The sequence below is a fragment of the Dermacentor silvarum genome, chromosome 9 (genome assembly GCF_013339745.2).
Source record: "Dermacentor silvarum isolate Dsil-2018 chromosome 9, BIME_Dsil_1.4, whole genome shotgun sequence".
NCBI lineage: Eukaryota > Metazoa > Arthropoda > Arachnida > Ixodida > Ixodidae > Dermacentor > Dermacentor silvarum.
Window position 1 is genome coordinate 91,513,251 of NC_051162.1, and position 15,814 is coordinate 91,529,064.

The 15,814-nt window shown below is 43.6% G+C and overlaps 1 protein-coding gene across 1 annotated transcript; it reads right to left on the minus strand.

Moving 5' to 3' along the window:
* Nucleotides 1-4,914: 4,914 nt before the first annotated feature.
* LOC119463740 (uncharacterized) lies at nucleotides 4,915-15,814 on the minus strand. Its single transcript, XM_037724564.2, has 8 exons — nucleotides 15,414-15,814; nucleotides 14,249-14,330; nucleotides 13,499-13,648; nucleotides 11,227-11,490; nucleotides 9,411-9,536; nucleotides 7,741-8,064; nucleotides 6,311-6,459; nucleotides 4,915-5,054 (listed from the first exon to the last, which is right to left on the minus strand). The coding sequence occupies exons 2-7, from the start codon at nucleotides 14,328-14,330 to the stop codon at nucleotides 6,344-6,346; spliced, it is 1,062 nt and encodes a 353-aa protein (XP_037580492.1). The 5' UTR covers nucleotides 15,414-15,814; the 3' UTR covers nucleotides 4,915-5,054; nucleotides 6,311-6,343.

The window sequence follows — 15,814 nt, forward strand, 5'->3', positions numbered from 1 at the left end:
GGGCGTCCTCTAACGGAGTTCAAATGTCTGACCGATTGCCCTCTAAAGGAAATTCTTTGGTATGTGGGACGCAGCGCAACAGTAGCGAAATCCTCTGTCGAACTCGTGTCGAGTTCGCGTCGTTTTGTCTGCTGTGATAACTTGAAACTATGCGGACCACTTGGGAGATCGTTCCTGTAATGGGCGTACTTATTATGTGTTCTGAACTTTCTTGAATGCTGTCCAGGACACTGGGCAGTGACGGACGAAACGAACTTGATTACAACATAAACGAAAATGCAGGCAGTCAGTTGGTTCTGTTAGTTCAGAATTTGAAGGGTCGTTAACTGATAAATCTTGCTCACTGATTTCTGCTGTAGTACGCAAAAAAAGGTGGGACAAGTATTCGCCTGTTTATAGGCCAATGAAATTTCTTCTTTTTTTAGGTGTCGGTATGCGGTACTCCATTCTTACTGTCTGGTTCCGTAAAGTGGTAACACGTTTATGAGATTTATTTGATACATTTATCTTGTTTTCTAATTTTTCAGTTGACTGACGTTTTGACATTATGGAGTTTTACGTGCCAAAACCACGTTCTGATTATGAGGCACGCCGTAGGGGGGGGGGGGACACCGGAATATTTGGACCACCGGGGTTCTTTAACGTACACGGGTGTTCTTGCGTTTCGCCCCCATCGAAATGCGGCCGCCGCGGCCGGGATACGATCCCATGACCTCGTGCTTAGCAGCCCATCACCATAGCCACTAATCAACCACGGCGGTTTGCTGACGTCTTTCAGCGCGTTTTTACTGATACTAGCCCGACAGTAGACCGGTTCATTTCTGTGAAAAATGAAATGTTTACTGAGCGACATTTCTCCTGGAGTGACCACAAGGTTTTTCTTATAGCCATTTTAATGCTTGGGCCTGATGTACGCTCCGTGCTCGGAGACATTTGTGCACCTATGGCGACATGAATAATTAAATTGCGGGATTTTATGTTCCGCAATTCCTGACTGGGTTACGACGGACGCCGTAGTGGAGGTCTCCCAATCAATTTTGACCGCCTGAGGGTTTTCAACGTGCACCGAGTGCATGGTACACGGGCGTTTTCTTTTCTTTTTTTTTTTTTTGCATTCCTCTCCATCGGAACGTGGCCGCCGCAGCTGAGGTCCAAACCCTGGCCTCAGCCGCTGATCCACCACGGCAGGTATGGTGACTTTTAGTGCCACGTAGTGCGTATCCTGATGCGCACGCGCGGGCGAAATATTTGAAGTAACTGTCACGAATGGAATCGCCGCGACGACCTTTAAGCCGAGTCAGTGTACCTGCATATTCTTCGGGATGTGGGGTAGAATTGGGGAACAGAGCTTCTGAGCCAGGTGGTGCTCAGCTCAAAAGCTGGTCACATGCCGAAAACACGAGCGAAGGCATCAAATCTGAATCGCCACACAGGCTGACAAAAAACGCCAAGATTCTCGCAAAATCTCTGCTATTGACGGATTCTAGGGAAGTTCCGTGTAGATTCAGATTGTACATTCTCAACGAACCTCGTGCTCTATTTCAATAGCAAGGGTAAATGTTATTACGTTTTATCTGCCGTCGTCTATTTCAGTATTGTTTGAATAATGTCGTTGCTCAAAGCGCTGAAAAATTACTGACTTCTCAAAAGTTATCGTTACTAATAAGCCAAAGCTCAGGGCTACATCTTTATTGAAATAAAAATAAACAGAGCAGGTGTTTATCACCGTTTGCTGGCGACGGCTAACTCTTTTCGCTTAGCTAATATTATAGGATAAAACATAAAAAGGGTGAATTATTGCTGTTTACTGATAGCCAATTAAAAAAGTGGAATATGTAACAAACCTAAGCGCAAATTCTATATTGGAAAGCTTTCGTTGAAGCAAAATTAAATTCTTGAGATGATCCGCTATTCTTTGTCTTCCGTGGTACTTTTTACTGTAATTTTCTGTTATAGTGCTCGAACAAGTTGTTCTGAAGGTAACATTTTAATGCATTTTCTACAGCGACTTTATCAGATAATTATATATAAGCAATTCAAACCAAAGTCAATCATTTTTACAGACGAAGCTGTATATATATAGCAGTGGCCGACATATGTCTTAAGATTATGTCAACACGATTATTCGCAACACTTCACGTGTTAACTGTTTAACTATTGACTTTAGGGGTATGTTTAAATTGCAGACCTGGAGTCAACCAGCAGTAAAAGCATAACCATTTTATAGAAACTCTCTCCTTTTTACTAATTTAGAGAAATACTTATACAAAATTGGATTCTGGCAATTTTCTAAGTGCAGTTACTCAAGTACATTGCTGTACCAAATGATGTTTCGGCACTGTGGAAAAAAGCAGCATGGAAAAACTATGGCATTGGCCACTTGGAATTAGGTGGCATTCGACAGGGTTTACCTAGAAATCCCACGAAGATCTGCTCCAAGTGATCGCGCTCCACCGTAAGGGTGCATTAACAACCACAAGACAACTGGCTTTGTAAAACAGACGAACTCGTAATGAAACCTGTGAGAAAAACGCCTCATTTCCTTTAAGAATTGCGAGTTTCAGCACTAGTATTACTTCTTAAAAAATTGCGTACAACCTCTTGGTAGCCACAAATTATATTGCCTGAATTTATCTTTCACATTTGACTATACAACAAGGCACACATGTTTTGCATGTGTGCCTTTTTACAACGTCCCATCTTGAGCACGCTAGTACAAACTTAAGCAGCTTCAAAAGTGCCGTGAACGGTTGCCACAGCCGCGATGTGGCATGCACACCACTATAGAAGTAATTATATGCGAACGTCCAAAAGCATATAAAAATTATAAGCACAGGTCGCTGAGACCACCAATAGTATAATGTTGTTAAACGGAGCGTCAAGGGACCGACGGACTATGTTCGATTAACTGGAGTTTCGTTTACTGAGAGGGAGTGCATATGTGTAGCATTATAAGTAATACAGCCTCTGAATGTAGCATCAAGTTTGCCCCCTGATTTGGGCGTAGTCCACAGCTTCTAAATTGACTAGGCTTTGCTAGTTTAAATTCTGAGGATTCACTGTCAACGTATCAAAACAAAAACATAGCTCCTACTGCTCCTGTCGGTGGCCGAATAGCACACGATAGTGCGGGGGAAGCCCAAATTATCGAATGCGCACTGTAACGCGTCCGAAATATCGCTGTTCATAATTTTGGTCATCTAGGACCGAGTGGTGGTGCTGCGAAGCTGTCCAGGTCTGTACATGCTATGCAATAAAAGTATTTCAAAATATTGCCTGCTTGAGTCTTTGCCCCCGCTTTCTGATAGCTTTCGGGATAGAAGACAGCTGTGGCAAGAAATATATTTAAGTACCTGCCTGTTCCTGAAAAAAAAATATTGCTTCTGTGGTTCGGTTTGCAGAGAGTTGCAAAACTTTGGTTTCGATTAACGAAGGCTTTTGCATTACCGAAATAAAAAGCCAACCAAACTAAATGCAGTTTAACTGATTTCCGTTTACCAAGATTCTACTTAGACGCAAAGGTATGCAAGCCTCGCGACCTTACAACAATGGCTACCAATAAGCATGTGTACTCCGCTATTTGAATTTGCGTAGAAAGAAATCTCGTCCTGAAAAGGGATATCGACTTCTAGCATTACTATAGAAAACAAAAGCAAAGCCTCCTTAAGAAGGAATCCCCTGATTGGTAGCCTATCGTGCCCTGAAGCCGGCCGAAAAGTGGACGTTGAAGTAGACACCCACGGCTGCTTTGTTTTTCGTTCTCGCAGTTTCTATTTCACAATATGGGCCGAGAAATGCCAATCCCCCGCTGCCGTCTCGGAAACCTTAGATCTGCGAAAACAGGGCCATTGCTTGCTGCAGCGGTAATCGCTCAGAGCGCAGAAAGCTCAGGAATCCAAGTCATTTGCATCGCTTTTGACACTGAATGCTGTGCCTCCTTAGGTGGCTTCAAAAGGGACGGTAAATAAAGAACTTTCGAACGCCACTTGCAAAACAACTGCGAAATTTATAGATTAATTTTACTTTACGTTCTTGGTAACTTACGAAACATGGTTCATTATTTTTTTCCCGGGAGGGCCATGAAATGTGTTCGGTCTTTTTCTTGACGAATGACGTATTTTGATGTTGTCGGGAAAATACTGAGAGTGTTACTGCGTGCCACAAATATTTGGCAGTGTCCATACGTTCATACGCCTATACATTTAGAGATTCAGACCTGCAATTCGAAATCAAATAATTTTCATAAACACATACGTTTTCGGCTTGAAATTTCTCTATTTCAACAGAAGCATATCACAGCCAATATGGTTGTGGTACCAATAGCAGATTCTACCGTGCTGCTACGTACCGATCTTGTCAGAAAGTCAGAAAAAATTTTGTATCCAGCCCTGCAGTGTCTATTTCAAGAATCTTTTTTTTTTCTTTTTTATTTGAGAAGGCACGAAGAAAAGAGTGGGTTGCAGGTCGAGGTTAAACTCTTCAGACAATCTGCTGATATACCAGGATATGGTACGACATGACTAGTTTCCGAATTGTAGGACTTCGCGTCAATATTCTAACTGCAAAAATAAACTAAAGTACTATATCTATATCACCCTTGACGCCCAGGCACCATGATAATAGCAGTGAACATACAAAACAGGGTGCCTTCCTCTGTTTATTGCAGTATTTTTATGACTTCTGTGCAGGTACTAGAAGCCGTTAAAATGTTTCTTGTCTGTGCTTCACGCAGAACATTAGATGCAGTAAATAAACTGACTCCCCAGATTATTATCAGCCTGAAGAAAAAATAAGCACAAAATTGGTTGCTTGTAAGCGGTTGTGCGTAGGCTAGTTGGCTCTTGAACATGGAAGCAAAGCTGCGCTGCACAAACGAAGAACATCACAGAGGAACACAAGACACAGAGCTTCAGCTGAAGAATTGTTTTATTGTGTTCCTGCGGTGAGAAATAAATAAGCTATGGCTTGAAGCTGGATGGCTGAAAGGCGATAACGTGGTCCGATGGTCTCCTTCGTCTCTTTGTTGCCTCTTCTTTCACTGTTTCCTGGCCCACCTGGATAAAGAAAGTAGTGAATGTCAAAGAAATCGCGTGCTAATTGATACACATGCACTTCAAGATGTACATACTGCGAAAATTATCGACACTCGACTGAAACCAGAGTAGGATAACTCAAAGTGTCATTAGAAAAAAGGTAATATCTTATGCGATCCAGGTTGGATATGAAGTCATAAAGATTAACGGGCGCTTGCGTCTGGTTGGTCGGACAAACGGGCTTGAGAACATGATGGATGCCACGATGGATAAAGCTTAGGGCACAATATTGTGTTACATAGTGTTACATTGGTCTCGAACACACTGACATGGGAAGGACACAACCCACGCGACACTTGCTCGACGGTTATTCCTAACAAAGTATTTGAAGAGATTTTGTTCCGTTTATACCAACCATCCTTGCCTACAGCCCGTCGCAATGGCTTAGTGGCTCTGAATTTCGATTAATTAGCTCATGGTCGAAAGTTCTATTCTCGGCCGCGGTGGCACAATCCCGATGAGGACGGCATGCAAAACACTTGCGTATTTAGATTTAGGTGCACGTTAAAAACGTCACGTGGTCTAAATTAATGCCGGCTCCCCAGCTACAGCTACTCTGATAGGCTCATAGTCGTACGTTGCTTTGCAAGCTAAACGCTTGCAAAGCTGAACGCTTTTTTGTAAAGTAGGCTTTTGTGGCCTTCAATAGACTTTCTGTCGATATGTAATTGAATATCTGTAAGATTTTTGCGAGGCGTGCTTAGACTGACTTTCTACACGTGAACCACTTTACAAAAAGTAAATGTGCGGTCGAAAAGCATGAAAAGCTTGTCGTGGGGATGAAACTAATAAATGCATATTTTTACTTGCTTGATTGCCTGACTAGGTTTTCGTGGCCTAGAGCTGCTGCGTTTGCTATAATGGAGGTCGTAGGGGAGGACCCCAGGACATGGGTTTCTCTAGGGTGCACCTAGATGGAAGTTCGGTAGCTTGTTAGCATGTTTTCACACTTCACGTTTATAAAAATAGCAGGTCGACTACCACCTGTCTGCGCAAGAGTTTATCGGCAGAGTTCGCGAGCAGTAGGAAAGAAAAATCGAAAGCACAATTAAAGCATGAAGCACAATACACTCGTGCAATGCAGAGAGATACAGGTTCAGCTTGTTGACGACGAGTATTAAATAACGTGATAACGCGATAACTGATACTTTCAATTACTTCATCGACCAATGCATTCAATAATTTGTTGCATAGTGCGAAAATGCAAGGAGACTCACTCGGGATGATTTTGCGGACCAGGTTTCTCCGTGTCAGTCGACGCAGGGTAGCTGGGTGTATCGCAACGAAAAGCCGTGTTGATTTTCTTGCGAATTGGCCAAGGCGTCCATGTTAGACTTGACTCTCAGCATGAATGGTTTGCTGTGCGCTGAAAGCAAGGCTCTGTGTTAGATTCAGTCAGTGTAAACGTGCACTTGAGTCTCACAATACCTAAGGGGAACACAATTGAAAAAGAAAAGTTGCTTCACCTGCATCAAGTGAACTAACTTGCTGTGAGATGACACATTTACCCGTTTTACTCATAGATATGAACCTATACTTGATGACAACCTATAAATTGAAAGCAAGCCCTGCCCACAAACACACGTTACACCTGCCCCTCTGTGTCTCCGCGGTCCAAAATATAAATACGACGGTATTGAAAGAAGTACACCTTCGTCAAGATGTCGCAAAAATAAGCGAGCGTCATTGACTGGTGCATCGATACAAGTTCTCTTTGAGGTGGACAGTGGTAGATTCGTTTCTGCATTCTTATGTTGTCACCGACACAACACGAATACGTGTACTAAGAGATCTATAGTCACATCAGTGAACAAACAATGAAACTTGAATGTGTCATTCGATATATAATAATCTGGAATTCTGATTGAGTTTTATCTCTTACTGAACGACTCCTAGTTTTCATCAGCACAGTGACTCATTAATAACGAGTCTGAGGTTGTGTTTAGAAACTGTGTTGACACGCTCTGTATCCTTGCAACCTAAGAGCCGATTGTAATCTAAATAGTTTCATGACTACTTAGTAAAACGATCGCAACCGATGATCTTTCCTTCATTTCGGTCTTTCTCTTCACGTGTATACTTCGCAAAAACATTTATAGCTGGCGTGCATAAACGCAGGCCACACTCGTTGGAACTGCTATTTATTTTGTCACCGCCTGAGCAAGTGCGCGTAATAATGCTAAACAAGTTGTTAAGGGGGTTTACTTGGTGAAGTGATGTTTGAGCCTCTTCAAAAGCAATTTGGGCACAAAAACATATTTAGTGGAACTCTGGATTTTGGAAGCATATTTTTGAAAAATGGCATCCGACATTAACCATAGTTTTTTCATGAAACCTTTGTTTATGTGCTATTGGAACCTTACCGACTGTACAACAAAAACATTTCAGTACTATCACCTCAATTTACAATTGAATTCCTGTCCTCTGAGGTCTTATTTGTATGAAAGTACAATATATTGTATCTCTGAGACAGGGACACTTGATTGATTGGTTTACTGAGTGACTGAGCGACGAGCGAGCGAGTGAGTGAGTGCGTGAGTGAGTGAGTGAGTGAGTGAGTGAGTGAGTGAGTGAGTGAGTGAGTGAGTGAGTGAGTGAGTGAGTGAGTGAGTGAGTGAGTGAGTGAGTGAGTGAGTGAAACACTCACATATGAGGACATTCTTCTCGTGTAGTCTCGTGCCGCAGAACCTGTCTTCTCCGGGGCCCATGCCGTACGACGACCCTTGGTCAACAGTTATGAAGTCGTCGCGGCACGCCACCACGTTGTCCTCGTACGTAGGCTGTCCCCAAGAGAACGAAGAGTTTGTCTCTGTCTCCCACTTAATGGAGCAGAAGTTCTCTTCCACACGCAGGCATATGGAGTAGCGAAGTCCACTCAAGTAGCGGACCTTGCTGTCTACCGGTGGACCATAGTTGAAGCTTCTCACGATAGCGCTTGGACTCCGGAAATACTGAAGGCATCCCGGAGACACTGTAAAGAAAGTTGCATATGATAATTTGGTTCCATCTAATATTTTACCGCACTCTACAGCGTTTTCCTACCCTTGTCACCCATTATCTTCTTTTGTAGAACAACGTTTTTTCCTTCAAAGCACTAAGTGACCGCAATTACATGGGATGAGGATACCTGCCGCCGATGCAAGGCAGGAGTAATTAGGAATTTCTGGGTCAAGCCTTCTATTAGTGGACTTGCATTAGCTGAATATACTATTATGTTGATTGCCTTTTTTACCTTGAAATAATACCTTTGTGCATGCTACCCCTTTCTCTTATTTTAATTCATGGAACTTTAAACTTGTGAGCTTAGAATCGAAACGTGCTTGGATTCAATAATTTACTGTTATTCAGCTCTGGTCGTCAAAGTTAATCGGCTACCTAGATTGACGGAGTGCTAAATTCGCTTCCGTTTGACATCCTGTTTAAAGTGCTAAATGTTGAGCTCTAGGCTCAGTTGATGAGTTTGTTACCAAGTACATTATTCGCAGCCGCAAGCGTCCTCATCCGTTTAGTCATAGCCCTTGATGAGGTGCTGGCGGTGCTGTACAGTAGCTACAGGCGGCTCTATAGCCTGGCGATTGAGGCCGGCAATTGCTCCAGATTAGCGTCCCCTGCAGTATGTCTGGGGCATTTACCACACGCCCCACAGAGAAGTAGTTCTTTAAAAAAGTAAGAAGGCGGGAAGCTTTCTTGCGGGCTATAGCAGACCTCTCGGAGAACACAAGGTCGAGGCTTGTATATTGCAGATGTCAGCCTTGACGTAGGGTGCCTCAGTGCATTTTCGTGAAGCCGTGCAGGCCGTTAAACTTCAAACTTCAAGCACTTTTGAACAACATAGCCAATATATTCTCTAGGTTTCTATACAAATACAAACAAGGCCTGCGCGTTTATTACGCTTCATGCCGTTGCAAAGTTACTCGCAGCGATGAATGGAAGCTCGTAGATAATTACTTGTGGCACCCGTTACAGATGCTCTGAAGGTTGTATTCGTTTTGTTCTTGGAAATGACGAACGGTCGTAGGCATTCGTGTATCAGAAGCATGATTGAAAGTCATTATGCACTCGCTGCATAATGTTGGCACAAAAGAAGCAGGCAGTTGGCTCACGGGCTTACCAGGCAGCGTGGCATAACACACACCCAAGCTTTCTGGCCTGTACCATTAAACTACGAAGCACTTGTAACTGCAACAGGCCTGAAACTATTGCCCTGGGACAGAATAAAACTATCGGTTTCTTACTGTTAGCTTTGGCTCAGGAGCAACGCATGGGTCGTCATATTTAAGAAAACAATTTCTACAGTGTAGAGTTGAGGAGACATACCGATGTCGAGGCTTCCACACTGAATCATGCTGATCTTGATTCGCCACCGCCTTGGGCGCTTGCCTCCTCGGCTGATGACACTGAGAACGACTGGGTTGCCGGACTGTCGACCCATGTCAACGTACACTGCAGGAATGGAGACTTATTAGTTCTATATGTTTCAAATTGTCTTTTACTCGGTACGCAATTGATACGCTATACACGGTCAGCAATTAGTTCTCACGAATACCACGACACTGGTGGATCAAACACACTGGTTTCAGAGCGAAGGGCAACAATTTGAAACAATTTTTAAACGCTTATTTCCGCGAGGAACGAAGGCATCATACCTGTATTTCTAACATTCGATATTGCCAGCAATAAATTCATGTTGTACAAAAAGTGACTTGTTCGAGCTTTCAGCGAATGCAAGTTCTATAACTGGCAAAAATGCGCACATAATTGTGTTCCTAGACCTTACGCTGAAATATAGTATGCCCCTCAATATATATATATATATATATATATATATATATATATATATATATATATATATATAGCTTTTGCAACTTCATCTAGGGATGTACCTGATCGACTACATTTCACTATATTTATTGCTTCGTTTTGTCAGATCAAGGCTACATGCTCAGACATTGGTTTTGTTTTCTGACCGCGAGTGACGATGTTAATCAACGGGACGTGGGCTTGCAGCAAGTAGCACTGCCTGTGCGACGCGAGCACAATTCTCTGTTCATCTAAGTATGTCCATAGCCCTGTTCAGGACCCAGTGCCCAGTCTTAACTACGAAAACGAAGCACAGTTCACACTGTTGAAATCTGCAAACTGGCTACCAAGAATCTTGTCTTCGAAGACAACTAGCAGCGAAATAGACAAGACTGTCCCGTTCCGTGGGTGATACTTAATGACAGCGCCGTCAGTCATATTTGTAGAACAGATTTGCATGTTATTGTGCAATCAAGCACTGTTTTAGGCAGCAGATATCCATGAAAGTAGGCATCAATTATCGGCGGCCGTGACAAAAGTTAGTAAAGGCTGGTGACACGTGCTGACTGTGTGTTTTGATCCATTTTCATTTTTAATGTTATAACGGGAAAGCACTGCCTATTTTTGGTGGCAGGTCCTCGCTATAGAACAATCCATCGCTTATCTTCCCCCTCAACATAGGCATTCGAGGTACACGCTTAGCTATTTTTGTTCCATAGCAGAAATTTTTTTGAAGTCGAAAATAAATTTGTTGCAGAATCGCTGTCAGATGACTATTGGGGAATGCTATAGCATCTCAGTGCCATGGTGCACAATGACAAGATTCAGAAGTTTCTGTTTATTCTGACTATATCCACCATTATCAGGGAGATTCCGACACTCCTTAGATGATTAACTATCCATGACAGTGATTAAGGGATGATACCCAAATTTTAAATCCTGTGTACCTCTTGGCAATACGTGATCAATTGCACCTCCAATCATTGCGGTAGCTATTAAGTCTAAGGTTCAATTTTGGTCATAAAATGCAATTTCATATATTGTGGTGCAACCCGACAGTGACACGCTAAATTCATTTCGAGAGCTAGGAGACAAAGTTCCAACTTTTGTGTGTGTGTACCATGCATTGTGGTTGTAGAGTATCGGCAGAGCATCCGTACTACAGCCGTTGTGCTCTTGGTTTAATCACAACTAGTGACAATAATTATCTTTTTTTTTCATTCTGGTGCAGCTTCAAGCGTAAATAGCTAGCTAGATTCAACAAAATAGGTAGGGGTGCTGCAAGAAATAATGTCCCACTTAAAAACCCACGACAGCCGCTGGTTCAACTCACGGTGTTGGCCATTGTTTTCACCGCAGAGCTGGGGTAGATTCTCGCCCACTGTGCTGCGGACCATGAACGAGTCGACGTTGCACAGACCCTGCTCATCGGGAGGCGCCAGGCTGAACTCGAGGAAGTCCAGGCGCAGCTGGCAGATGTCTGGCGTCTTGGTGATGGTCACCTCGCAGGTGCCCGTGCCAACCTCGCCGCTAGGGTAACTCGGATTGACGAACTCGGTCTCGTTGACACTGCTCACCATGTTGCACGTGAAGCTCACTGTGGGCAGAAGTGAGGCCAGGACCAAGAACCGTTAGCCCACCCCTGTTTAGCTCAAGCCCACTCCCAGTGATTTGTGTGAGCGGCCCTTCCACCTGTGCAGCCATGGGCAATATTAGACGGAATACCAAAGTCGTATTTAAGCGTTGATTGCTCGTGATGTGTAATTCCAATCTTACATCTAAGGAGGTAACAACTAGCTTTCGTGTTGAACATTTAAGTCCCATTGAACACATGTTGCAGGCATGTGTGTGCTTAGTCGCGTGGCCTTTTGAAAGCAATCTGGGTGTTCCATTACATATTGCTCGAGGGGGTACTTATTACCGCTGAAACAATTACTTCGAAATAGCACAAGTCTGAAGATACTTGATGTCACACCAGTGAAGTAGAAACCCGCCAAATCAAAGTGGAGGACGCTGACAAACAGAAGTCGCCCATAGCGCGTGTATTTATCACCAGTGGACCAATGCCTCCCAGATAACACATGGCCTGAAAAGTTCCTAGTCATAACGTCACACCATTGGACCGGCAGCCCATAAAATAAAGGTGGATGACACCGGCAAACAAGCAGTGGCCCTTATCCCACGCGTTATACCTTTCGACATGGGCTGCTTCACAATGGAGACATCAGCCCATGGTATCGACGTCATGGCTCACAGCGTCCAGCTTTTTGCCATCTGATGTCTAATGACTTTCAGCTCTTTGCCATCTATAAGACTTGCTAGAAATTCTCCTTTCTTCGCGTTACGCTTGGAAACGTGGAGCTCTCCACACCTGCGACCAATTCAGTGTATGCAGGGCTAAGTTGAAGTGCTATCCATCTGCTATGAATGTTCGCTGCAACGCGTTAGTGGCAACCGCGCCTCAACGTTGTGTGTTCAATCTGTCAATTGCTTGCCGCATTCTTTTAATCCAATATGGACCATTCGTACCTTTGCCGACGTAAGAGCCGGTTCAGTATTTATGTATAGTTGTCATTTCCCTAAGCTTCCGCTGAAGGAGTTTTAACTCGATTTGAGAAATACCCTGCTTGTCGATATTCAAATATTTTTCCTTGTACAACCAGTTCGTAATTGGGAAGAAAAACAAAAAAAGCAAGAAATTATGTCGTGCGTGAAATTATAGCTCAAAATAACAATATATAAGGACAAGGTAAACAGTTAGAAACAGAATAGCAAAGTTAAAGCGTTGAAGATGCAGGTTTCTTTAGATTTGTGAGAAACATTTCAGATAACAAATATCAGTGCAGGTAAGTTATGTACGAAATTGGGTGTCATAAACCCAATTATGCGTGATTGCAAAATTATGAGATGGACAAAGGATATTGCCGTTGCCATGACATTTCCTTTTGTGCTTGCCAATTTGTTCACATGCATGCAAAACAACTAAATCTGTATTTTCAATTTGTATTGCTCTCTTGACCTATCATGGTATTTTAATCAGTCGTCACGCAAAGTCTCCAGATAACGTCAGTATTTTGGCCGTGGCTGAAATAGCCTTTGCTAACTAAGAAGGAAATGTTTCATATTCCTTGGTTGGTTATTCCTTGATTGGTTCCTTGAGAACCACGCTGTTCTAGGTAAATAACTTTTCCCGTCGTATTCTGTCCTCCTTTTTATTTGGTGTGTGACCTTTTTTTCTCCTTGTTATAGTAAGCTTTCTCAGCTTGCTTTTGGGTGGTTGCTTGGATTTAAAGTCACAAAGCAACACGCGGGGATTATTATGAGTGACACCGTAGTGAGGGACTTCGTCGTAATTTTGACCATATGTGATACATTGACACTCACCCAAACCACTGCACAATCGCTTTTACATTCCTCTACCAACGAAAAGCAGCCACCGCTGCCCCGGTTCTCGAGCCTACATCCAGCTTGGCAAAGCAAGCAACTTTAAAATTTTCAAAAAGAAACTTTTGCTCTAAAAAAAGAAAACAACTTGACAGCTGTAACTTGTGACTGTAACGCGACTTCTAACTGCATATTTTAGTACAACAATACACAGCACTCACCTCTGCAGCAGACTCCGTAGCCTTCGGCGCAGCGTCCTATGTCCGTGCCCTGTTTGGCCCCGCACTCCTGCTCTGTGACGCATGTTCCGTTCTGGCCGTACTTGCCTTCACAGGCTTGGTTTCGGTACCGAAGGAAAGTGAAATATCCACCTGCGACAAACGATAGCCGCCCATTTTATATTAACTCTCTGTGAGGAACGTTACATGGACGTTACACTGCAGTCGACTTCCCCCGGATCGTGCTTTGCACGCGATCATCTTCGCACTGTTTACCTGTCAATGTCAAAATGTCAGGTGGACGACGGAGTCAGTTTAGGCGAACTTACTAGACCGAACTGCAGTCTGCTAGCCGGAACTGGGCCGCATTCACGCAGACATTCTTACGCTGGATCAGTTCGTAAGAAGAAGTGCCAGTCAATAGTGACAGCATGTTACTAACAAGAGCGGCCGGACAGTGACAAACAGCTCTTACGAGTGAAAAGCTTTGTGAATTCAGCCCTGAATTTTCTATTCTCAAACTTTTTCACTCCTTATTCCGTCGCGAATATAGTCAAAGGCCAGCGCGGACGTACCCGTTGGCATCGAATTTTAAAATTTTCATCTTTTATGGCTGTTTGTTTCTGAAGAGGAGTGCATTTCCACATTTAGTAAAACTTATGCTGATCGACCAGATCTGGTAAGCATAACTGTAAGTATGATACTGGTATGTCTTGAAGTGCCAGCTAACATATGACTACGTGAAGTACTTACTTAACTGTGGCCTTGACGTCTGTGCCTCGGCGAGGCCCAGCAAGGCAATGCCCACGAGGAGTGCCCATAGAATTCTCGGCATCTGGAAGTAATAGGTCACTGATTTTCAGTACGGACTGTGATACAGCACGATGAAGGGCCAGTACTTCGCAACTTCTAGCCCCTACGGACTGTGGTTTCAGCCTCCAGCTGAGTAATCGATGGAGATTACGCACAATACATTATATTTGCTTATCATTCTTGAAATACTTTACAAGTACTCCTATATTGAAGTACTCGTGAGGTACTATGTTGGAATACTACAACACCAGTTACTTCAGACTTCAGCCTCGAAAATCTACTGCTACTACAAAGCTTGAGTGCCTGGTACGGGAAAAAGATCATATTATTTTGATAAGAACAAGACATTGAATGCTGTAGCTCTAGCAGCACTGAATATTGAATTAGTTTTTGATTAGCATGAAAATATTGTCTCCATTGAACATGACCATATAAACAGGTATTTGCAGAAGCTTTCATTCTGCACACTGCCGAGGTGTTTAATTTGTTGATTTTCCAGGAAAGATTACCACTTGCACTGAAAATCACGTGATGAAGCCTGTCCTTATTTTATTCTTGAGTTACTATTTTGAGACTACTGTCACAACCAAACTAAGCGAAGCGGGTAGGACAAAACTAAAGTGCTGGATTTCTATGCAACTTAGCGAAGAAGATAACGCATAACGGAATGACACACGAAAGCAGTCGAAGTCGGTAGTGCAAGGCACCTGATAAGGTCTAAAATATTGGGACTCAAACAGATACCAGTCGCGACTATACCTTCAGAAAAAACGCGAGTTATCATTACGTGCTCAATTAATTCGTCGCCTCACAGTCAGCATTGAAACGGAAGCTAGTTGCATAATAGACTGCTTGAGGACGATTTCAGAATGCAACATAAATCTTTTTTTCTCACATAAATCTGCACACCGGTTTCTGTCATACACGGACCACGCGACGGTCTATTACATTCACAATGACCCACAGTAGGCCAGCGATTAAGGCCACGTGACAAAATTAATGGTATCTCGTCTCGTTCAGACCGGACACCGTAGGTCCGTGACAGCCCTCGAGCTACGTGTCACGTCATCGCACGCAAAGCAAGTCACCGTGAAAGAAGTCTCACCTTGCGTGTCGGGTGGGCTGAATCCAGTCTGGGCGCTGCAGACCAGACTGAAGCGGCCGGCGAGTCAAGGTGGTCGTTTTAAGGCCGCAGCTTCGTTCTCCGGCACTGCCTTCTCCCGGAAGCCAACCGCAGGAGAGCAGGTCAAACAGCCGAAACGTCGCTTTGCCTTGCATTTTTTTTTTTTTGCCTTTTTGTTTTCTTCCTCTCGCCGCCGCTGCCGCCGCAGAGGGCAAGAAGATTTCACGGTCAACGATCCTGCACGTCCTCCCACTTCCTTCCTTCCTCCCTTCGAGCCGCCTGGTGCTGTTTTGGTTCGGTGTTTCTGTTTTGATCTGGTGTTGGCGTTTTTGATGCTTTCCATTCGGTCTTTTTTCCTTTAAGGCACAGTTTAAAGATCACCA

What these genes read in the sequence shown, in the direction of transcription:
- LOC119463740 (XM_037724564.2), bottom strand. Translation starts at nt 14,330, where the DNA reads ATGCCGAGAATTCTATGGGCACTCCTCGTGGGCATTGCCTTGCTGGGC. An exon ending in GACGTCAAGGCCACAGTTAA is followed by an intron (nt 13,649 to 14,248) that starts GTAAGTACTTCA and finishes CGTTTGTCGCAG; the next exon opens with GTGGATATTTCACTTTCCTT. An exon ending in CTACGGAGTCTGCTGCAGAG is followed by an intron (nt 11,491 to 13,498) that starts GTGAGTGCTGTG and finishes TTCTGCCCACAG; the next exon opens with TGAGCTTCACGTGCAACATG.